We start from the raw sequence: 24,380 nt of genomic DNA, 5'->3' as shown, positions 1-24,380 counted from the left end.
GGACATCCCACCTCCTTACGGCCGATCGTCCGTACTTCGCCTTCCAGTGGTCCTGCGTCCTAAATTGGTTTGAGATGATCACCAGATTGAGTAAGTTTTGTGAGATTGCCTTGGCTTTGGATACAAAGGAGGATAACATCTCTTTTCGGAGAATCTTTTTGTTGGCTGGCTAAATCCTCATCTCTTCTGGAAAATTCATCAGCTCGGACTTCCCTAGGATTGTGCAGAGAAATTCGCATTTAACGTTAATGCTGAAGCAAAGGGAAACGTACCAGTTGGCATCTGTGAGGAATTTCAGGTTGATTTTTTTTTTTTTCACAGACCTATCCAAATCTCGGAATATGCAGGACAGTCGCTGCTTAATAGCCCACTTGAGCAGCGTGCTGCAGCCGTGGTCTGGGTCTGAGTACAGAGACTAGAGCTAAATATGTTGAAAGGAGCATTCTTTAGTTCTTTGGCTTGCGCCGAATCCACGTGCCTTTAAATGGAAGAGGCAAGAAAACTTTGTTGTGGAAGGTGGCTAGGCTGGACCCGGTGCAGAGGTAGGTGGTGGTGTTCCGTTCTGATCTAGTCGTCCCTGCAGCACGTTTGTGTCTTCGGTTCCCGGATTGAACACGCTGTACGTTAGCTGTGTGACACTAATAGATAAAGTGTTAACTTTCACATGATTCAGAAGATATTTCAGAGGAGACTTTTTTCCCCCCCCCCCTCTGGAAAATGAATTATAAAACGTTTCCAACCTTTATACTTTTATTATAATGCAGCTATGTTCCACCAAAAGCTCCTGGCAGATAGTTTGCTCGTCCATTTCCAAATGAAGATGTGTTAAATTTATTTGCTGAAGGAGCTTGTAGCTTGCGCTGTAACCTTGGTCATGGGACTGGATATAAAAACAGAGGGATAGAAGCCCGCTCAGCAGCGGGAAACAAAGCGGAGCTGGAGCTGGAAATGTTATCAGACCGGGATGGCAAAACATGTTGAATTACTTCAGAAGTCAGATTTTGGACATGTGATTTTGGACATGTGGCTTCGCTCATTGAATCCACGTGTAGCTGACGCTGGTTGTGTGAGGTCAGGGTGCACCGTGGTTGTATAAAGGGCACCAGATGCCCCAAGAAGCTTGCAGTAAGATAACACAACAATCCAGGTGAGGTTCATTTCCCACACTGGACCCTCTTTACCTGCTAAACCTGTGCCCTCTCCTCTGTGCCTGGAGAGAGCATCCCTCCTCCTGCAGGTGGGGGGAAAGCTGAGCTGCCCACCCCAAAGGAATCAGCAAAATACACATCGTGTTTTCCAACAGGATGATATCTTCCAAATTCAGTGAGGGGTTTAGGCAAGCACTCAGTGTTCCATATATAACATTGTGTATTTTTTTTTATTTAGAATTAATGATGAGCACAGAAGTTTTGTGGAGGTTTCATGTTCCTGCTCTAAATATGTATTGATCAGAAGTTCTACATATTCTTCCGCTTTTAGTACGTCAAAGTTTATTGCAGTAACCTTAAACCTATTCGTAGTTCATATTACAGAGGTGCTTTCATAGAATATCTCAATCACATTTTCCCAGAGCATCATGGGCTGACCTCTTCTCCCTGGTGACAAGTGATAGGACGAGAGGAAACGGGTTCAAGTTATGTCAGGGGAGGTTTAGATTGGATATTAGGGAACATTTTTTCACTGAAAGGGTTATTAAACATTGGAATAGGCTGCCCAGGGACGTGGTGGATTCACCATCCCTGGAGGTGTTTAAAAAAAGGGTAGATGGGGCACTCAGGGACATGGTTTAGAAGTGGCTTTTGTCAGGGTAGGTTAAAGGTTGGACTTGATGATCTTAAAGGTCCCTTCCAACCTCAGCGATTCTATGATTCTATGATCATTGTAAAATGGATACTGAAACCCTGGTCCGCTCAGGTTAAAAATCCCAAGGTGGTACATTGACTTTTGATGTGCTGGCGATATTTTCTTTATAAGAAAGCAGCTCCCCTCCACTGCCCCAGCCCAGGGGCTGGAGGCAACAGCTGGGTGTTTCTTAGAAGGTGAAAACTGAATGCAGGTTTTCTTTCCACTCTGACCTTGTTTCTTTTCCAGGCCCTGGAAGAAGCCCAGAAAGCCATTCAACAGCTCTTTGGTAAAATTAAGGATATTAAAGACAAGGCTGAAAAATCTGAACAAATGGTGAGCGGCAGTTTGTTTCTAGCCTTTGAAAGTGGGGGGGGACACTGGCTTTTGCTTCCAGTTCTCGTTAAGAAGAGAACATTTTTGTCTTTCGTCCTGCTGACTGGTTGGTAGTTTGCTGTCAGCCGTGTGTTGAACGTGTACCCTTGTCCTTGCGTTGAGGTGGCTGTAAAGCTAACGTGCTTGCAGTCCTGAAGGGAGGAGAAAGCCCTTCTTATCTCCTTGAAATTTTGTTGCTGTGGCTTGATATTTAATGGGACTCTTGTTTTTATATTCGCTAGGTTAAAGAAATCACACGGGATATCAAGCAGCTAGATCATGCCAAGCGTCATCTGACCACCTCCATCACCACCCTCAATCACCTGCACATGCTGGCGGGGGGCGTGGATTCACTGGAGTAAGTGTGGGAATTTGTAGCGGTGCTTTGACACCACTGCCGAGCGCTCAGGTTCGGTGCGGTGCTCTGAATCCATCTGTAACAGCTGCTTGTTTTTCTGGAGGGAAGTTTGCTTAATAGGTCGCCGTCTTGATTTTTGCTGGCAGATCCTTTCTGCACTGCTCTGAGCGACCTGCAACCTGTGTTGCTGTATTTAAGGGTTTGCAACATCGATTGTTTGAATTGCTGTGTTGATCCTGGGTGATAAGGAATGAGTCTGGCTTCATTAAAGAGTAAGACAGTCTGTGCAGTTAGATATCCTCGTTAGGCACGTGCCCTTCAGGGATTTGGGGGGATTTTTATCAGTTCCGTGTCGTCAACTGGAGTGAGATCTCTTTTTCGGAAAGGCCTGCTCTAGTTCTGAGAATGAGTTCAAAGAAGCTTGTGCTATGTATGAAGTGGGGTTAGATGTTTCTAATAATCCTTTGTGGGTTTTTTGATGTGCTTGAGGAACACGCAGACTAGGGAAATCCAGGTTTTTTTACATATTGCATCTGTGAAATTGCAAGACCCAGGCACAGCCTGTTCTTGGGTTGTAGCAAATTCTGCACGAACACTGGGTTGTTAAATGTTCAGAATTAAATTCTACTTAGGCTGCTGTCTCCAGGATGAAATACAAGATGAAATAAAGATAAATAAATTTGATTTTTTTTTTTCTGTCAGTTCCCTGTGAAAGTTATTAACAGAAAAGTCAAGGCTAATAGCTTTTCAGCATAATGATTCTCCTCCCTGTGAAGCTTTAACTCACACTTTGTGTGTGATGACGAATGGCTTAACTCAGGTCATTACAGTGAAATAACATTTACTGCCTCCGGACCCATACTGGGAAGCGGATGCATTCAGTAGTTTACATGTTCTTTGCCAAGTGTTGCTTTTGACATTTATATTTTTTGAAGCATTGTTAGATGTGTGCCAGAATGGTTTATTTTAGCATCAGTTAAGTGAAATTTTAATGCTGCATTGGAATGTTAATGAAGAGTTGTGTACTTTAGAAAAATAAATGTCAATGGGGACCGGCATGACCCAGTGGGGATGAGGTAACCTGTGGAATTACCACCCAGGATTTTCATTGAACCTGTCCTTGTAAATCTTTAATTTCCTCTGCAGGGCCATGACTAGGAGGAGACAATACGGGGAAGTTGCCAACCTTCTCCAAGGTGTTGTGAATGTGTTAGAGCACTTCAACAAATACATGGGGATTCCTCAGATTCGACAGCTTTCCGAAAGGTAAAATGATCGGACCCTGAGCACTTGCATGCCTGCTGGGAAGCAAGGTTAGAAAATGCATTAAGCAGAATCAGTTTCTCAAGGATGTAAAGGCTGGACATGGTCCTTTGAGCTTCTTTCCAGCCAAAACAAACAGGTTAAAATTGGACACAGTTTGCTCAAATCTTGAACAGCCTATTCTGTTAAATAATAGTTAATCAGTACAGATATAATTCATGAATTATTTGTCCTTCTCATTAACTGGCATTTCATTTAACTTACCTGAAGTAATCTATGGAAATGGAAATTGGTTTATGTGATCTTCATGTGCGAGTGTTTGTGGTGAACCCTGAGGTGATGCTTTCTCCTGCTTTCTTAACCTCGGTGATACAGGTCAGCAGCCTGGCAGGAAGCAGAAATACATGTATTAACATAGTGGTGCTTGGGGCCCCTTTCTGCCCAGTCACGTGCCATACTGCTGTCAAACTGCGTAGTTGCTCAAGGGTTTAGGTAGGATTTCTTTTTGTGCATTTCCCAAACTCAGTTATTTTGAGCACTTTGAGTTTCTTCTGCCAAAACCTGCTCCCATTAACCAGTTCTGCTGAGATTTGAGGCTTGGAGCAGATCTTCCCAAAATCGCACGCAGAACACCTGACCGCTCTGAACATTTATGCTGAGTTTGTATAGTCTTGATTTTCTAACGTGGAGTTACGCATTTAGATTTCATGAGTTTTGGTGCAGCTCCAACAGCAAGGGCCCACCATTCTCAGCAGCAGGAGGTGAAGGCTTGGTGGTGACCGAGCCACCAGATCTCGTAGGGTCTTGGCTTCATTTGGGACGTGACGGCCGGGTGTCAAGGGAGCATGGCCCTGCCTGTTCCAGGGGCCATTGCTGTCCCTGGCCAAAACCTACTTTTTCAGCTTTCCAGCAGGCTTTATTTCTCTTGCATCACACACATGGTGTTTGCTTAACAGCCTGTAGTAGTGCTGAGCACAGCTCAGAGGTGAAAGCAGCCTATTATCGTTAGGGATGAACCTTCTTAACGATACAACCGTACCTGACAGCATTTCTTTTCAGTGTGAAAATTGCAAATCTATCAGCACCATCCCCTTGTTGCCTGAGATGACTTTACTCGTTACAGAGGCACTGGAAGGAGCCTTCCAGGCACACCAATTAATTTTTTTGGTGAATCCCTCTGCTAAGACAGCAGCTGGCTGCTTGTGCTGTTTAGTGATGGAAACAGTGTTTGAGCGATTTGTTTGTAATATTTTCATGTAAATCTGTTGGACTTCCTTTATGGTATAGATACCTCTTCCAGAAAATCCAGATGGAATCCATGAGATGGAGCAAAATTAAAATCCACCCTAAATCGAGAGAGAGAGACAGAGATGGGGCCTTGTTTTAACAAAGCATTTGACCATAAGCATTTGCTTAAATGAACGTGAATGTCAAGGAAATATAAACATATGTCAGTGCTTTTCTGAATGTAGGCAGTTGTCTATTCCAACCTCGTGCTCAGAAAGTTAGCTTGCTTCATATTCTTCCAGAGTGGTAGTGCCCTTGGGCAGAAACCTGCTGTCATTGCCCATTTTAAGGCCAAAGATAATTTAAGCCTCGGTCCAGAATTCTGGCTGGTTTTCCCTTTCTGATGGATGATTATTTAATACTTTTGTCGTTGCTGATAATTATAGAAAAAAATCCATGCTGCTGCTAAAAGGCACAGTGGTTTCGGGTCACGCCAGAGAGACTGGCAAGAACACGGAGGAAAACTTCTTTTGTTTTATTCTCCCTTCAAGATAAAGATCTGAAAAGCTCAAGAAAGTCTGGTCATCCTATTTTTAGAATTGCCTCGGCAGGGTTTTCCTTCCAGTGTTTACACAGGGAGAGTTGCACCATCTGGTAGCGATAGAAGCGGCTGCTTGTGGGGCGAAAGGAGAGTTGCATCCAGGGTGCCGCTGCCATCTCTTTGCTGCTTTGACATCCAGGCAGCAAATTACTGCAGGGAGGTCTCCGGTACGGTAATAGCTGCTTTGGCGTTTGACTACATGTGTATGAATTAGGGTCCAATTTGGAGTTGACTTTTCTTTCTCTTCGCTTGGAAATACCTTCGTGATTCATGAAACATCAAAGGAAGTTTGCCTGGCTTCTCGCAGTGCTATTTTTAGGCTGTGAAATTGCTGGGGTTTGATATCTCATGAATTTCGTTTAATGGTACAGGCGAAGCCTTTTGGATGTTTGTGAAGGCAAGAAATGCTTTAGTAGATGTTGGCGCAGACCTGTGACAGTAACCGAAGTCTGTTCTATACAATAAGTCTATTATATACACTGCTAAACGAGACGATTCTGTTCCTTTCTTTAATAGAGAGCCTCTCTTTCTTAGTGTGAATGGCGTGAAGCCAAATATGAATGGGAAACCATGGGAAGGGAAAGTGCCTGCTTGGTGGTGTGGGATGTGCTCTTTGTCATGGGGTGTTCAATTTAGGTTCCTGCTTCTAGATGCTGTGCAAACTTGATGTGGTTTTAATGTTGTTTTCCACCTGTTCTGTCCCTTTGAAAACAGCCAAACAAAATCCCACTGTAAGCATTCATTGGAAACCTGGCTGAACTCTCAATTAATTGGCTTCTTGTGCCGATCCTGTTGAGTGTTGATATAAAAATGTCACAACTCACATCCAGATGTAAATATTTTCCTAATCGTGTTCCTAAAACAACTTCTTATATGGTGCGTTGGAAGTTGTTTGTTGTAGTAAATAGCAGTATTTTGTTATCTCTCAATCCTCTTCTGTTTTCTCTCTGTGGAGGGAGCGGACAATTAGTGGTCACAAACCCACCCATGAAAGTGGTCGAGAAAGCCTAGCAGATAGTGGAAAAAAGCCTGGAAAGTATTTAGGAGAAAGATGATTACAAGTTTGCCATAGAAAAACAGGCTAGCTCAGCCCCTTTTGATCTCAGCAAGCTGCCAGGCGTAGTTTAAGATTTCTGGTAGCTTTGGCTAAAGGAATTGCGGTTTCTAGTAATTTAATGTCATTTGAAACATAACAGTGGGTTTTCTTGTTTTTATCTTTTTAAAGGCGGGGGAAACAGGGAACAAAAGCCACTAATAATAAAACAAAAGTTAGAGAAACAAAAATCACTAATACTCTCATAACCAAAGGTTTTGGCAGACGCGAGCGGCCCCAGGAAAAGGCAATTCCCTCCTGCAGTGAGCTGGGGCTGGGGGGAATCTCGTCAGGGAAAGATTTCCTTATCAAACGGACCTGAGAAGAGATCCTAAATCTGTTATCAGCTCTTATACATGTGCAGAAACGGTCCTTCAGCGGTGAATGCAGGTGAAGCCAGCTGTGGGGCCGAGGCTTCTACCACTGCAGTTTCCATCGCATTAGTATTATTCTGAATTATTGAAAGGCTCACGCTTTCCGTGGGGAACAATAATCTCTAGTGGCTAAAGCAAGTGCCTTCCTGTGTTCTCTGCCTAAAGCAATCGCTCTGTAAAGAGAAGGGATAAAGGTTTTCATGTTTCGGGGTGCACGCTCATGGAAAAAAATGATTGTGTGTGTGTGTGGTTACATAAAGAGCGATAGTTACTGGGAGGGCAGTGAGGCTTCCCGTCATTGCTTACACATACCTAAACCTTTGGCTACTTGGATGTCTCTGCCCTATCCCTGCCTTACAAAATATAAAGAGAAAAAAAAAAAAAAAGGCTGAAACTCATTTTCCGTGTTTGTTTTTGAGAGATTTTTAAGCAGGATGGTTGTTTTTTTTTTAAAATACTTTTTTAACAGCCCAGTTCAGAAAGGCATTCCTGCAAGTTTCTTACTTTAAGGATACGAGAATCCCCGTTAAGGCTATCCTTAAGTACTTTTCTGAATCAGAGCCTAAAACAACAAAGCCGGCGGACAGGGCTTTTAACAGCTTGACAGTGCCTCTTTTAAATTTGTTGAGTCTTTAGGAATCTGGCTGCTGCTCTTCTCGGTGCCTCCACTGAGCTTGTACCGCCGCCGCTGTCGCACGGTAGGGTCCCTGTAGCCCATCGTAAGCAGAGAAGTACCACAGCTAATATTTCCAGTTGTTTGTACAAACTCATTCATTTCTGTGACCCCTAATACTAAACCCTTCTTGTTTCTCAAGTATTTAAAAGATAAAATTTTTCAATCCATGTTTACTGTCCTTTTTCTGCTTTTTTTTTTTTCCCCTCATTTTTCTTAAGGATCAAAGGGTTTGGTTCTGTGATGCTTTCTCACAGGAATTACTAGTGCTTCCTTGTGCAATTTTAGCAGGATTATACCTGGAGTTGTGGCTGCTGGGCTGGGCTCCTCCTTAATGCTTAAATTTCCCACTCCTCCTATTTCAACATATTAGTTGAATCCTTTTTGTTTCACGGCTGTGAAGGTGTTGGCTGGGGATCTATACCTGGACGAATAGAGGAGTTTCTAAACATTCCTGTGAAGCAGAGAGCTTAAGTGAGAATTATGTTTGACACGACAGGCAGGAAGCTTTTCCAGCAAAATCCCCATAAATAAATCCTGGATAAGGCAGGTCATACATACAGTTAAATCACAGATATAAAGTTGTATTTCAGCCATCACTTTTAAAGGACTAGAATTCTCTGCATTTGGCACCATGAAAGAATCCAGCCTGGTCTCCAGCATGTCCAGGTCATCTTGTAGTGTTCCGCTACTAATGGACCTCAAATGGGAAGATGAAAGCAGCAGATCATTCCTGGATAAGGTTGAGGAGGCTTAAACAACAACAAAAAAAATCCAAAGTCTTCTCCCCCACGGCCTGAACAAACATCTTCACAAAAGTTAATGTAGCCACTCTTTCTAACAGATCAATCTCAGTGGAAAAATCCACTGCTTTGAATGATCAGCTCAGACCTTAAAGCGTTTCCAGTATAATAAAAAGTGATGGAAGAATTCAAGGGCTGCAGAGGGACAGAAGTGCCTGACTGTTTGTTTTGGCTCCTTCTGGTATGTGTAGGCATTTCCATTTCCCTAGAAGTATCAATTAAGCCGTATTGACTTTTATTTCTGGAAATTGGAAGCTTTATCCCCTCAGCTAAATAAAGAGTGAGATTGTGGTTTGTTCAGAACTTTTTCACTCATTTCATACCTTTGCTCTTTTATGCTTCTTAAGCCATGGAGGATTTATAGGATAAAACCGCAGCCAACAGCATTCACATGGACGCATTTAAAAGTAGGTCAGCGCACCTGGAACTGTGAGAGGTTCACGGTGAAGACTGAGACATTGTGAAGCTTTTTATGTGTTAGAAACATACGTTTGTTGAAATGTGATCAACATACGTGAATGTAAAGATAAATTGATCACATTGGTGTTAAAGGAGCCCTGCTGATTTCTCAGCTGATTAACTGGCCCTTATTAAAATACTAAATCGCAGCAGGGCAAGAGCATCTAGGACGTGTCCTGCTACAGCTCGGGGGTCGATGCTGTAGAGCTGGAGTTGTCATCCCGATGTCATTCAGGGAGCAAATGCTCTCCCAGTTTTGACATACAGGCTTTCTTAATGTGGATGGTTTTCTTTGGCATGCTTTTTTTGTCCCGTAAAAACCTTTGTGTAGCTGTTAGCGTTTCAGTCCACTTGGCAGTAACGTTTGCAGACAGCGAAACAAAAAAGTTGTTGTACCACCACCAAAGCCCACGTTTCCTCTGTCCTCCTCAGGGTGAAGGCGGCGCAGAATGAGCTGGGACAGCAGATCCTGGCTGACTTCGAGGAAGCCTTTCCTTCTCAAGGTACAAAGGTAAAGTTCTCGCTTCCCCTCCTCCTCCCATTCAGAAGTGTTGCTGGAAACGATTCAACGTAATTGTCATTGGTTTTAATCTCATTTTACATCTAGATTTGACCTCTCTCTGTTTCAGGAGTAATTTTAGAAAGCTGTAGGGTGCCAGGTGTATTTCTCACTGTTTCCATCGAGTGAATGTGGGAGAGAAATGCCACCCTTCCTCTGCCACGCTGCGCACATCTAATGCAGCGAGGTCTGCGAGCCAGTCGAGGAGTTGCCCAAGCAATTCATGCCTGGCCCTGTAGGGCAGAGTGGGGTTCCCTCGGCGTCTCACCCAGGTCACTGGTTATTTGCTGGACACAAAAGGTTCCTGTTGCGTTTCGGGAAAGCCAAGCACAGGCTGTCTGTTGACACATGCTGCCACCAACTTTGTCTCTGGTTTACTCAGACAGCACAGATACAAATCTGGGCTAGGGCTAAGGCACCAAATGTGCTTCCCCAAAATTAAGCATCCAAATGTTTGCAAACAGTGGCGGGGCAGGGGGGGAGAGCAGGCGGGTAAGTGTCAATTTGAATTTATTTCAAAGAAAACACTAATTCCATCTTCCAGGACACCAGCTCTGATGGTTTCTTCATAAAACTAGCAAGTACAGAAATGAGAAAATTATTTGGAACAGATCCTTGATGAAGGGCAAATCTCTGTCCACGTGACATAGCTTCAAAGCAGTATATTTTGGCCAATGCAGACTAGCAGATGCTACTTTAAGCGTTGCAAGGTGATCATCTCTAGACTGCTTTTTTCCCCCCTGTTAATTTGGCCTTCCATTTTGCAGAAAAGGGCTCATTAATTCCCCCATTAATTTGGCCTTGCAGTTTTGCTCGTCCCACTTGTCAACCACTTCTCTTAGCTGTTCCTCAGAACCATCTAGACCGATGCAAGGCTTTGCAGAAGTGATGGGACAACTCTTCTTTGTGTAGATGGAGCTGGCCTCTCTTCTGCAGTAGGGACATTCCTGGCTGTTGAGCTACAGAACAACTTTACGGCCAGTGAAATGGAAGGAGCTCCGTTTGCATCCGACAGAAGTAAGATGCCTAAGCGATAATAAAGAGTAGCAACAGAAGCATCAGAAGGAGCGTAATAATGGGAAAGGATAAAAACAAGATAACCTGGAGGCAGTGCAATTTACAATCACCCATTCAGCTATTTAACCTTAAATCATTTGTTCCTGTTTATTTTGATAGAGGCCTGGTGGGCCCAGCAATGTCCTACGTGATGCATGTCTAGTCGCCAATGTCCTGGATCCCAGGATCAAACAGGAAATCATCAAGAAATTCATTAAACAACACCTCTCGGAGTATCTGGTCCTTTTCCAGGAAAACCAAGATGTAAGGGAAGCTTAGCAAGCTACATTTGGATTTTGCATTTCGCTCTGATGGCGTTCACAAAGTTCACGTTTCCACAGGTTCGGGTGGTGAAGTGTTTTTCACCCGAGGGCTCGGAAGCGACGACTTGCGGGCGTGATATGGGCTGGCTGATGGGTTTGGAGGCAACGTCGTCTCTGCCAGGATGAATTCCTCCCATCTTAGGCCTCAGTTTTGTAGATCAGCTCTGGAAATGTTTTCCCGTCCTATAGTAAAGAAATAAATTCAATTTAGATATACTTTCTGCCCCATTAAGAGTTGAAAAGTTAGACTCTGAAAATTGCAAACCCCAAAACTTTAAAAAACAACAACACTTTGTCCCAAACAAACAAAAAAAACCCCAAAATGCCCAAAAAGGGAGGGGGAGGACTTCCAGGAATTGGATTAATCTTCGTGGCTGATTTTTAAACTTCCTATCCTGATGCTAACAGCTTTTTAAAAAATTACTCTAATCATCTTGGATTTGAAAAAAAACCCAACCAACCAACACCAGCTTTGGATCAAAATGTATTTTAACAATTTTGAAATTTTGGCAGGTTGTGACAAAGAGGAGAAAAAGGCTAAGAGGCTTTATTTTAAATAACATTTTTCCATCTAAATTTTTGGGATCAATCTTTCTACTTTTTGACCAGAAAGCACTAATTCTGGGGGGGGAAAAGACCCATCCTGCTCAAGTTGTAAGAATTCTTGTAGAAGTTTGTGGGTCCGCAGACCCCAGAGTGTGAAAACCAGCTGAATGTGAGAATCCAGGAATTCCTGTGTTCTTATCCCGCTGTTGACTTTAATTTCTCTGCCTGTGAAACAAAGAGGGTGGGATCAAATGAATTATTATTGGATTGAGTTTTCAGTAGCACCTACATGTTATAGGAGTACTGTTATCCTCGTTTTCAACAGAACTTGCTCTCTTAATTGGCACAAGATAGGGTTTTCAGTCTGGCATGTGTTTAAGCGCTTTGAAGAATGACTGTTAGCATTCACAGTATTATTAATAGCGGTCAAGTTAGCTTTGATCGATAGCCCAAGCTGCTCTGCGAAACTACAGCGGCGCAGTTAAGCAGTCGGGCTGAATATTAGCAGCTGCTGCTGTTAAAAATGATGTTCTCCATCTTCTTCAGGTGGCCTGGCTGGATAAGATTGACAGGCGCTACGCCTGGATAAAGCGGCAGCTGGTGGACTACGAGGAGAAGTACGGGCGCATGTTTCCCCAGGAGTGGTGCATGACGGAGCGCATCGCGGTGGAGTTCTGCCACGTCACGAGGTGAGTGTCTGGGGAGCTCACGGTCATAGAATCATAGAATGGTTCACGTTGGAAGGGACCTTAAAGATCATCTAGTTCCAACCTCCCTGCCCTGGGCAGGGACACCTCCCACCAGACCAGGTTGCTCAAAGCCCCATCCAGCCTGGCCTTGAACACCTCCAGGGATGGGGCAGCCATGACCTCCCTGGGCAACCTGTTCCAGTGCCTCACCACCCTTACAGTAAAGAATTCCTTCCTCATATCCAATCTAAATCTACCCTCCTTCAGTTTGAAACCGTCACCCCTTGTCCTGTCATTACACTCCCTGATCCAGAGTCCCTCCCCATCCTTCCTGTAGGCCCCCTTCAGGCACTGGAAGGCTGCTGTAAGGTCTCCCTGGAGCCTTCTCTCCTCCAGGCTGAACAACCCCAACTCTCTCAGCCTGTCAGTCCCAGGTCCCTCAGCCCAGTCCCTCCCAGCAGAGTCACCTTCCCTAAAACAAAAGGCTGGCTTGTCTTTTGCCCAATTGATCATATATCCGTAGGACTTTAAAGGCAGTTTTCAAATGTCTGTGTAGAATTGCCCATCATTAAAAGCAAGTGAAGAGTGAAAACCCTGAGAAGTGTCACTAAAACTGCATGTACTGTTGAGAGAGCGACATGATGTGGAAATCAATTTTCCACGTAACAGAGGTATAGATCAGTGATATTTAGAGGCCAGGTGACGTAGTGTGAGCTGACTGTGGTGTGACTGCCTCCGACTGTGCTCTTTGCCAGTCAGAGTTGTGGCACCAGAGGCAAGTGCCAGCTGGAGCCCCAGTAGCACCATTGCCTTTGTTCTCGGACCCCCGGCAGAGAACACTGCGCTTCCCAAGGTTTGATACTGTGGGCTTTCCTGGCTGCAGTGGTGCGCTGGGGTGTTGGGAGATGGGGTCCTGTTACCCACAGAGCTCTAAACAACTGTGGGTATGTTTGAAATGTGATCCGTAAAGTGGTTTTATGTTAGAGGGCATCTTAGGAATTAGCTCGAGTTTTGTGATGAAGGTGTCTCTAGGGAATAGACAGAATTACAATCTTAGGTCTCAGATATTTTTCTTTATAGAAAGCCACATTTGTTTCTTTCTGTTTTCACCCTCTCTCTTTCAGGACAGAGCTTGCGAAGATAATGCGCACAAGAGCAAAGGAGATTGAGGTGAAATTGCTTTTGTTCGCAATTCAGAGGACAACCAACTTTGAAGGACTCCTGGCCAAACGCTTCTCAGGTTGCACTCTAGCTGATGGGACAGTGGTAAGGGGATTTCTAAAGAGCAACCCTGTAGTCCACAGCTTCTTTGGGAGAAAAAAGCTCCCCCTCACACATAGCTATGGTGACGGGAGACTGCAAAAAGTGTCACCTGCAGCCTCCTGTTGCGCTGGCAGGGTAGAGTGTTTAGTGTGACTGCGCTTAGTGGCTAGTAATTGGGAAGGTGATCCTTGATCTTGCAGAGTGTGGTAGAGAGGATGGCACAGGGCTCAGAAGGAGGAAAGTAGGCTAATTGTGTACTTTTTTGGTTCTCCTGGACCCTATGCTGTTTGCAACTGGAGCCACATTGCTGTGGAGAACCACAAAGTAATTATGGTGTGGTGACTGCATTATAATGTTTGTTCTCTGCGTGTCGATGACACATTACGACTAAAAGTCCCTTCTTCTCTTCATTTCTCGTCACCACACGTTCACCGCATGGTACCAACTTTCAGTCCCTCATTGTCTGTTGGGTTAGATTTACTTGCAGGGACGTTGGTAGCTTCTACTTTGCAGTGTCTCATTCGGTAGATTGCACGGGCAGAGCCAAGAGAAACAGCTCGGTGAATATCTCTGGGGTCATCTCTCTGCTTTTTTTCTGCCTGAAATCTCAGCCAAGAGCTCTGCCAGCCAAACGCCCTGGGAGCACAAAGTCCACGTGTGGCTCAGGAGCCACTGGTTTGAGGTTGGCGTCTCTGTCCAGCTGGTGTCTTGAAGCCTACTTGGATGTGATAATTCAGCCTACCAGGCACGCCTGCTGGACCCGCTTACAATTTGCTGTGGATCAGTAGGTGCCGCTAATTAAAAAGGGAAGTCCTGTAAGGCTTTCCTCCTGGCTGAATTTAGATCTCTCAAGAATATGGCTTTATTTTTCTGACAAATTTCATACAAAATTTGCAGCCTTAATTACATTGGCTTCGCTGGGTTGTTATCCGTTTGGAGACGATAGGCACAGAAGCTGATATAACAGAAACAGAAGGGGAGGGTGTGGCTTGAAATAAAAGAAAATCCTCTCTGTCCCCCTTTCTGAGCTGCCTAGAGGCCATGACACGCTGGCTGTCATCATCTGACCTGTTTTATACACAAAATGAAGGCCATAGTTATAAAAGTGCTATCTGGTGAGTGCACAGTGGGGACGGTCTGGTGGGAGCGGGCAGGCAGGATTTACTGCGGCGACAGAGTTTTGGGACCTGCTGTCGTGGGTCCTCCTGGAGGAGACCACGTGCTTTGGAGTGTGTGGTTTGAGAGGGTGGAAATTTGGCGCGATTCGGGGACGATTCAGGCAGAGCAGGTGAGCGTGGGCGCAGGAAGAGCGGGCTGTAAGAGGTTGCTGAAGATGAAGCCTGCTGGTGGAGCGATGGAGAGGGAACCAGCCTCTAGCCTTGCAGCGGGAGGGATTGGGCTCTAACCGTGATGGAGAGGCACCGGCTGGCACTCGGCAGTCACCTCTCTGCTCGGGGAAGACAAAACTGCTGTACAGTGCTTTGAAGGGCTTAGTAAAGCACAACATGGATGCAGCTGTGTGCCAGAGGGGACAAAACAGACTGGTCTCAAAGGAGCTTCCTCTTTTTTTAACAGAAGAAGCCAGAAGTGCCACCTCCCTCCACCAACCCATTTCTGGAGGATGAAACTGGGACAGAGACAGATGAGATTGTGATCGAGAAAAGTGATATGGACAAAGTAAGTCTTTGAAGTTCTCCACTTGCCAGTGAGGCCGCCTCTCTGTCAAAATCTCTAGTGGTGCCTAAGCTTTTCCCATCACATTGATTTGAAAGGTTTGTTTTCACAGCAATTAATTTAGCGCAGTTTTGATCCTCTGTGCAGCGCACAGGCTCCCAGTTCGACCATGGTTTGCTCCGGCTGACTTCACTGAAACCAAAGCAATCTTTATTTCAGTTAATAGTGCGGAGACCATCGTGCCACGTGAGAGTGAGTTGGATTCTGTTCTGGCCCATACAGCAGCAGCTCAAATGTAACTGCAGGATTCCCGTCATAGCAAGATGGGTTTCAGATCCCAGAAGAACCCAGATCTGGGTTTTCAGATCCCAGAAGAAGCTCCCACTACAAACAGCGGCAATTCGTGTTTTGCCTTGTCAGCCAAGCAAACTACGTCTGGAGTCACCGGTCAACTCATTGAACTTTCAAGTGTCCGTTTTAGATTTTTTCACTCCAAATATATTACTTGCGGGATTTTTATCTCTGTAGTGCCTTTCATCCATTACCTCTGCAAAGCAGGCAACACCTAGCCATTTGTAAAAGCACTGGGTTTCCAAAGCCCTCTGCAAACATTAGAGGAGTGAATAGTAAATGCAATTGTTTTAATTGGCACCAGTATCAAAGCCTGTGAGCCCTGTTTTTTTTTCCTCACCAGAGTTTTCTAAGTGTTCAATTGTAAGTTGCTTGGGGAAGGTACTACCCTCTCTTTGTTCAGTGAGTTTACAGCCCTGCAAACGGGACATTTCCAGGTGGTATCCCGATGGATCACCCTAGGACCTACTCAGATCCATGCCCCAGGGAGTTTGTGGGGCGGTAGCTCTCTGCCAGCACGGTTTGGTGCACTGCGTCCCCTCCAGACTTTCACACGAGCAGGACAGCCTTCTGCCTTCCACCCACAGCAGAAGTCCTGAAATAGGATGATTAACCAAAGTGTTGCTCTTTCCTTTACAAAACAACTTGGACAGTTGGTATTGGCCAGCCTTTCTCAGTGATCTGTGAGACAGAGGTTGGGAGCTTGGGGAGGCACCTGGGTGGTGTCTCGTTTGTGAAGAGCTTGCTTTCCACTGTCTGTAAGGGCTGGGGGCAGATTGGCTCTGATGTGCAGTGCTGGGCTGAGAGGACATCCTTGGAGAAGTCAGTAGCGATAGAAGGCAAGTGAAGAGATAAATTGCAAAGCTTTTTTAGGCTGTTTAGGGCTGATTTTAGTGACCAGTAGAATGCACTGCCCTGGCCAGAAGCAGTTCAGGGGCTTCTGAGAAAGGAAGAGCTCTGCTCCCTCTGGGTGGGGAGGCTGGTACGAAGCCATCCGTTGAGCTATCCCCGTTTGCGGCGAGGTTGCCCTCTCTTTCTGGGTACACCCTGTGTTAATGCTCACAATGTGGTGCTGGACTCTTCTGCAAGGGCAGCTGCCCCGCAGGCACCTGTCTGCCAAATGGGAGCCCTGTAGCCTCCAATATTTCAATTTCAAAGCTCCAGCAGCTGGTGGTTAGTGCTTGGGGAGTTCATGTCAGAGGTCTCATCTTCTGCTGTCACTAGCTGAAGAAGAGAAGGGACAGGAAGAGTGGAAGATGAAGAGTTTTGAGTGGTAGAGCTCTTCCAAAACGCTAGTCCTGAGAATTCAAGACACTTGGGAGTGTAAGAGGGAGCCCAAGAGTTTGGGGGGGGGGGGGGGGGAAATCCATGTTAAAAAAGAACCTCTTTTAGTGATCTAGCAGTTCGATTTAATCTGTTTACTTTGGATAGTAATGAAAGGAAACTGGGCCAGCTGCAGACCTCCTTACTGTGACAACAGTAACCTTTTATTATTTCCATCAAACTCAAGGAGGAAATAGCTTAAACATCTGCAGCTTTTGGACAGGATTGCACGCTCAGAAATACAGCTTCACTGCTACTGTTAAAAGATTTAGGATTCTCTCCACCAGACTTGCTGGGAGCAGCGTGACGCAGGGACACACGCGCACACACAGAAAACCAGCCCTGCGTTAGGATTTGGCTCTTCCAGCCTGGTAAATCGTAAACATCAGGAATCTGCAACCTTGTGTTGGCGCTGCCGTCCTGGAGACCTGGCGACTGGAAGGTTTCTGTAATTGCCACCTATTGTTTCCCTCCCGGCTCCGATGAGCGTGTGCATCCGGCAGGAACGGGCAGGCACTGGCAAAGGGGCTGGGATGGAGAATTCCGTGTAGTGGCGCTCTCCCAAAGCTGTAAAAACTTACATTCTCCAGCCGTGCTCTTAGTGAGAAGGTTAATGAAGCCAGTCTCCTAGAGGTGGTCTGGTCTCCATAAAGCCGTTCGCTCGCTTGAGGTTTGCAGCCATATGTTAGTATTCATTGTGTCTTTGAGTCTTAATTATTCCCGAGAAATGCTTGCCTTGTCGTTCTCTGCTATTTCTGCAAATGACTTAGTGCCACCTCTTCTGTCATCTAGGTGAATATGTCCTTTAGGCTCTCTTGTTTTGCTTTTCTTATGCTAAAAAAAAAAATATTTCAGCTGGAAAAATTCCTATCTTCATTGGCTGGGAGCTGATCCTGGCTTTTTGCGGAGAGAGGCAAGAATTCCATTCCTGCACTCTTTGCAGGCAGTGAAAAATTGTCAGCTTGCCGGGAAGCTAGAAGAAAAGTTGTCTACTAGTTAAAAAAAAAAAAAATAAAAAAAAATCTGGCTGTGGGGCAAAAAATGTACCCTGCCCAGCCTGGTACTTAAACATGCGCAAATTTAAGCATATGAGCGGTCCCAGCGGGTTCAGTGGGATGTGCTTGGCCCCTGTGTGGAGTGAGTACTAAACTAAACCGAGAGTAAAGCAGATGACTCCCAAATGGCGTATGTGCTTAATGCTCTACATGTGATTTTAAAATAGAAGCCTTTGCATCCCCAGAAACATGTTTCACAGTGAAAGCAGCCCTGTAACGGTGCCTGCATAATTCCAGCTCCTCCAGTAATTACATTCTGTATATCTAAATAAAATTCATCCAGATGAAGTCTGTAACTCTGAGTTATGAACCTTAATGTTCTAAAACGTAGGGATTTTTCAACGTTGCTTCCAAATAACCGCTGCATTTCATTTCTGAGGTGACTAGTGGAGTCTTGTTACTGTTCGAAGGGTGCAGCAAGGTTTTATTTACAAACTGCATTAAGATTCTTCTGCTGAAATCCGTTAGCATGCAGCAGTCTTCTCTTTAAGGGTAAGAATATTTCACAGTGAACAGATAATTCCTTGGAATACCAACAGCTGTGTAAGAGCAAGGGAAGACTTGCACACACTGAGGCTCTACATACTGTTGATTTCATGCCTTTGATTATTTGACAGTAAATTTGTGTGCTGTAATATTTCTAAAGACTTAGATTCTTCTCTGCTGTTGCATTACTGTTTCTTCTAGGTCTTACAGGGCAGGTTTGAAACCAACACTCTAAATGTTTTCTTGCAGCCAAAGAAGCCGAAGGTCCCTGACAATCCTTTTCATGGCATTGTTTCCAAGTGCTTTGAGCCTCACCTTTACGTGTATATCGAGTCCCAGGACAAGTGAGTAACCGGCACGCTCGTTTGGGTTTGTTTGCTTTTGAATGTGTATTTCGGTTGGGTTGTTCTCGGTTCTGCACTCAAGCTGCAGAAAACTAATTTCTTGAAAGTCTGCTTTCTGATTTTATAAGGAGCAGTATTTGTGGTTCGAGAAAGTTAGTATGAGTAGCCTCTGTTAGAAAGTGAGAATGAGTGCCTTTGAGTGCAAAGTTAGAATGAGTAGGGCCTTTGCTTGGGCAAAAATGAGCGTTCAGAGGGCTGTGGGTGTTGGTTTCATCTGTAATTGCAAAGGCTTGCAGGAACGATGCCCGCTGCCTTTCTGTGGAAGAGGCTTAGAGTCTCGGAAATTGCTTCTGTTGCCTCTGCAATTCCCACTGCAGACATAGGCCTTTCTTTCATCTCGTGTCTTCCACAAATAGTAGGTTTGCTTTTTCTGTAAAATACTCATGTGGCTTCATGGCAGAGGAATTTCAAGATTTGCTTTATAGAAATAAGTTATTTGAGATCCTTAGATGAAAGCTGCTGTAGATGAGCTGGCTGTAAGATAGCGTTATCATCGCTCACAGGTTGGGACTTTGTTAGGGGCTTTAATCCCTGGAACCCTTCTTTGTCTTCCTCTGACTTGCAGCAAAATAACTTCAATGAAAGGAGCTTTCAGCTTAGAGCTCTGAGAAGTTTTTCGAGCTCTCGCCATGCTTTCCTTGTGCACCTTGATTCACACCAGGGTTTAAATAACATCTCTGTAACAACTGCAGTGCCAACTGGGAGAGGAGATAGTTAGAAAAGGTTCGGTACAGTCTTTTAGAGCAGGTTAGTGGCTGGAAAGAAGAAGGGGCACCTGCCTCGTGGAACTCCTCTCTCTGTGCCCTTCTGTCTTCCAAGGACTTACGCATGAGAGAGTGCGTAACTCGAGGGTTGTGGTGGCCCGATTTTGTCCAAACTCCAAAATAGCCATCTTGAAAAAGGCTTCTCATGTCCATCTTGATGTCCCATCAACCTTTTATGCTCAAAAAAGACGTAACAAAACCTCGCACAGTAGTCTGTCATGCTGGGTTCAGGTTCCGCTCTGCAGTATAACAAAGGGAAACAGATATTTCCGCCGCCCCCCCTTGCCCTCGGCAAACTGAGCACTAACTTGTTTGAATATTTCTTCCCTTCTCACTGGGGGCCATTTTAATCCCCGTTTTGGTAATTCTACCCCACTGCGCTCTTAGCCCTTTCAGTTGCTTTTTTTTTTTCCCCTTTTCCTTTACAATCCTGAGATGTTTTATATTAGCTTTATAGCCACAGGCTGCAAGGAGTTCAAAGAAAAACTGCCACAGTATTCCCCATGCTGCCCCTGTCTGCCAAAAATTGCTTTCCTCTATGATTTTTCTCTCTTCTTCCCCCTTTGATTGAACTTGGGAGGAATCTGTTGCTGATGTCTGAAAATGAGGAGTTGCTTAGATAATTAATTGTGTGTTTGGGCTCTGAATAGTAAGAGTAGTGTGACAGTTCTTCGTCATTGCCTTAAGTCTATGGCAGAAAGCAGCCTGGACCTTTTCTCCTGAAAAATTGTTTCCATACCCATTTAAAGAAACACAGTGCCGAAATCTATAGCAGTTTAAGAGGAGACATCCGAAAGAAAGACTTTAAAGATGCTGCTCTCCACCCTTAGCTGCAGTGTAAATACCAGATTTCTTAACAGTGAAGCAGATTTCATTTCTGCCCCTTCGGGACACGTGTCTTCTGCTCGTCTTTGTGGTCTGTCAGAGCAACAGGAGTGCACATGTGTGAGCGAAGCCGCTCGGAGGGAGTAAAGGAAGAGCTCTGTCAGCACTGCAGTGTTGAGAGTCTGCAGGGCCATGGTTAAGTGTGCTAAAATGCACATTTGTGTTCAGGTTGTTCGGAAAACTGGCACTGGCACTTTGTGGTGTGTGTTTGCAGCCTCATGAGCAAAGGGGCTTCCAAAACCCCCACTCCACGGAAACTGTCCTACACATGGTCCAGGTGTCTCAGTGCCATTGCCCTTCCCCGGTGCCCAACAGACACCAGCTGTTGACATCGCTGAGCAGACTGACGTACTGAGCACCGCGTTCTTCTCTCGTGGTGCTGGGCAGCTGCCTGCTTCCTCTCGTCATTGCCAGAGATGCTGAAAAATCACTGAATAGGTTGAGTGAAAGAAAAAAGGAAGAGGAATATAGGAATGAAAGGATTTAAGAACCAAAGTAAAATTCTCTTTGTAAGATTTCATATTTTCTCTTGGTTAGATTTGGAGAGTTCTTGCTCCTAATAAATATGCTACTGTTAAGGAAATACCACATCTGTGCTACCAGAGAATTTGCTTTGAGTCTTTTTGCAGAGTCTACATACAGCAAATGTTCATTTTCTGTAGCTCTCCTGCGTTCTTCATGTTTCATCTCCCAGTAGTTTTTTTCTGCCAAATTCTTTGTGCTCCCGTCGTACCGCACAGGGGTTGTTAGCCTTCGTGTTGTACTGGGGCCAACTGAGACTAATGTGAAAGCTTGATGGACATCAACCGAGGTGTGCGTTAATAATATAGTAGTTCCCTTTGTGCGCAATATCTCCATGTTTTGCTTGTATGCTGAAATAAGAGCAGTCCTCAGAGCCTGCCTTGGACGGGCGGTTTGTCCAGGTTGGATCAGAACAAGGATGAAGCTCTAGCGCTGCTCTCCCAGCTCTTCTGGACAGCTGCGTTTGCTCCTGCGCCCCAGTTGACAAGACCCTGGGGGATCAGGAAAATGGAGCTACATTTCACTTTGCCTCGGATAAGAGGAGAACATGTGGAGTAAGCATAAAGAAACAAAAGCCATTGACATTCCTCACTGCGTCTTGAGACTGAGAGAACAAGGAAAAAAAAACCAAAGTGGCTGGTGGACGCTAAGAAAGCTCCACTTTGTTGCCCAGATGGAGCAAAGCGCAGATGCAGAGGTGGAAATGCAGCTGTTTAATTTAGTGGGGCTTTTGACAAGGAGCAAACCACGTCCGCTTTACTTGAGAACCTGAAGGAATGCTGCAGCTGGTAGCACGTGTGAGCCCTCCTGCAGCAGCCATCTGTTTGGCTCCCCTACAGCGATGAGGCTGGGGGGGGGAAGGTATATTTTGCTTCGCTGTGGTCGAATGCAATCAATGCTTTGGTTCAGCGTTCGATTGCTCGTGCCAGTGTAGAGATTTATCACATCAGTTGAGCAGCCTGATGTTTTTACAGTTCTTGTAACAAAGCCGAGGAACTGTGCGTGTATGTGGAATCAGAGCTGTGTAAAGTACTCAAAGCAGCAAGCAATAAGCATGATAAAAGGGGCTACTTGTCTTTGCAATAGCCTCTGAGCCTGGCTTAAGCCAAAGAGCCTGGCTTCGTGATTTAAAACCCTGCTATTGCAAGCACATTCTGTAGATTAGCGTGGTGGCCCAGCGGATCATCCACGGTAGGAGCTCGTCCGATTTGGTGCAGCAATCTGTAAGTTCATCAGGGAAGAGCCAGGTCACCTTCTCTACTTGTGCAGCGTTTTGAATTCTTTGGTAAACTGGCATCGGAGGGGTCTTTCTCTTTCACAAGACTAAAAGAAAGAAAGGACAGAAACTGGGGAAACGTTTTCATCGTTGGCGGGTTTTTTCCCCTTTGATTGGCAGAGGTAGGTGAGAACATGCTAAAGAGCCGCAGCCGTGGTGCTGGCAGCGAGGAGGCTGTACCCATCCGGGAGACCCTAACGCAGTCTCTTTGCATGACTCCCGTGGTGTGCTGGGTGCCCTGGGGGCTGGCCGAAGATTAGGAGAACATTTTAAGTTGAAACTCTTGGGCAGGCTTTTAAAGAAGAGTTTTCATTTCTATGGACAGCATTGCAATTCTGTCAAGTAAGCGTGTTGCTGAAAAACGATGATAATATATTAACTATAAAGTAATGCCTTTTTTTTTTTTTTAAACTATAGCTCAGTTTCTTGCGGGAGTTACGTTTCAGGTTCTTCCTTTTCCCATTCTCCTTCTGAGGATTTGGCTTTCTACTTAAGTACCCTGGATCGTGGCACAAACAGGCACAAACTTGACCACAGGAAGTTCCATCTCAACGTGAGGAGGAACTTCTTTACATTGAGGGTGGCAGAGCCCTGGCACAGGCTGCCCAGAGAGGTGGTGGAGTCTCCGTCTCTGGAGACATTCCAAACCCTCCTGGTCGCGTTCCTGTGCCGCCTGCTCTGGGTGACCCTGCTGTGGCAGGGGGCTGGACCGGGTGATCTCCAGAGGGCCCTTCCAACCCCCACCATTCTGTGAAGGCACGGTACAGCCGGTACAGCCCGCGCAGTGAGGGGTGAAGGCTGTGCTGTGGGAGGGGGAGAGCTGGGTGACGTGGAGCCAAGACCATAGTGGAAACAGGAATATAAAATACAGGAACTCCCCAACTCCTTTCGGTCAGCGGAATGACATTCTGTGATCCCAAACGTCTATATATTCCTCAAAAGCCAAACTTCCTTGCGGAGGGGTGCGTGCATTTGTGTGTCTGGGGGAGGAGGTTGATTGCGGTAATTGAGTTCATCTGGCAAAGGTTACTGCCCTTCGCTGAGCTCCGCTGTCAGGAGAGCTGCTCTGGGTTCCTGCCATGGATGTGCTTTCTCTGGAGGAGTTGGACCAGAGGAACTCCCCAAGATCAGAAGACTTTTGTGGTGCTGTATTGATGGTTCTGGCCCTCTGCCATGCTAAAAAGCCTTTTTGTCGTGATGAAACGGTGGGGTGAAGTTTGTTGTTGCATAAAAACCAAAATATTTGAGTAAGGACCAGGTTATAATGAATCACTGGAGACAATAGGAGGGCTTTTTGTGCTTTTAAAAAGAGTTGAAGTAGGAAGTGCACTTTGCGCTCGTGCTAAATAAAACTTCTTTAAAGGATGTGTGAAGTTGTGCAAAACCAGGTGGTATCCAAATGGGACCGAGAAATGGCAAATGGCACGCCATTTTGAGCACATCCCTTTAAAAGCTGTGTTCCCCAAGGTCTGCTCTGGAGGCCGCTGATACGGGAAGCCCGACTGTTACTTTTGCTGGTGCCAGGAATGAAACTTGAGCATAAGCTTTATGCACTTGCATCAAGTGTGCTGAACCCAGTCCTGGCAGACTCACGAGCTTTTATATGTGACTGGAGAACAGATTGAAGCTGCCACTAAAACTCTTGAGTACAAAAGGTCGTTACTCATCGGCCCGGTCCTCGTTATTGTATGAGCTTTGTGCTGCGAGGGCGGAGGTAAGAAAGGGCCGGAATGCCCGACTGCTGAGATCTGAATGTGTTTGCTGGTGTCACAAGATGGGGCATCTGGTTTTAAGCGTTATTCTCTCTCTTCCCTCCGTTTCCTCCCCCAACGTACTAAAATATCTTCCTATTGTTCCCCTGCATCAGAAATCTCGGCGAACTGATTGACAGGTTTGTGGCCGACTTCAAAGCTCAAGGTCCCCCCAAGCCCAACGTGGATGAAGGAGGAGCCGTCCTGCCCAGCTGTGCCGACCTCTTTGTGTACTACAAGAAGTGCATGGTGCAGTGCTCCCAGCTCAGCACCGGCGAGCCCATGATAGCCCTGACCACCATATTCCAGAAGTACCTCCGGGAATACGCCTGGAAAATTCTGTCTGGAAACCTGCCCAAGTGAGTTTCGCTTCCCAAATGCCGCA

At 45.6% G+C, this 24,380-nt stretch overlaps 1 protein-coding gene across 2 annotated transcripts in view; it reads left to right on the top strand.

Moving 5' to 3' along the window:
- Positions 1-24,380, top strand: part of VPS53 (VPS53 subunit of GARP complex) — a 73,692-nt gene that overhangs the window by 18,672 nt on the left and 30,640 nt on the right. Inside the window, exons 5-14 of one of the 2 annotated variants that reach the window (XM_054208452.1) lie at positions 2,092-2,178; positions 2,460-2,575; positions 3,722-3,841; positions 9,501-9,579; positions 10,804-10,947; positions 12,099-12,241; positions 13,366-13,507; positions 15,080-15,181; positions 18,643-18,737; positions 24,112-24,354. In XM_054208452.1, coding sequence (XP_054064427.1) covers positions 2,092-2,178; positions 2,460-2,575; positions 3,722-3,841; positions 9,501-9,579; positions 10,804-10,947; positions 12,099-12,241; positions 13,366-13,507; positions 15,080-15,181; positions 18,643-18,737; positions 24,112-24,354 — 1,271 coding nt within the window. The remainder of the gene's footprint in view (positions 1-2,091; positions 2,179-2,459; positions 2,576-3,721; positions 3,842-9,500; positions 9,580-10,803; positions 10,948-12,098; positions 12,242-13,365; positions 13,508-15,079; positions 15,182-18,642; positions 18,738-24,111; positions 24,355-24,380) is intronic. The other variant, XM_054208454.1, reaches the window with a different exon arrangement.

This window comes from Rissa tridactyla, chromosome 7 (assembly GCF_028500815.1).
Source record: "Rissa tridactyla isolate bRisTri1 chromosome 7, bRisTri1.patW.cur.20221130, whole genome shotgun sequence".
NCBI classification, from domain to species: Eukaryota; Metazoa; Chordata; class Aves; order Charadriiformes; family Laridae; genus Rissa; species Rissa tridactyla.
This window is presented reverse-complemented; position numbering and strand designations above follow the sequence as displayed.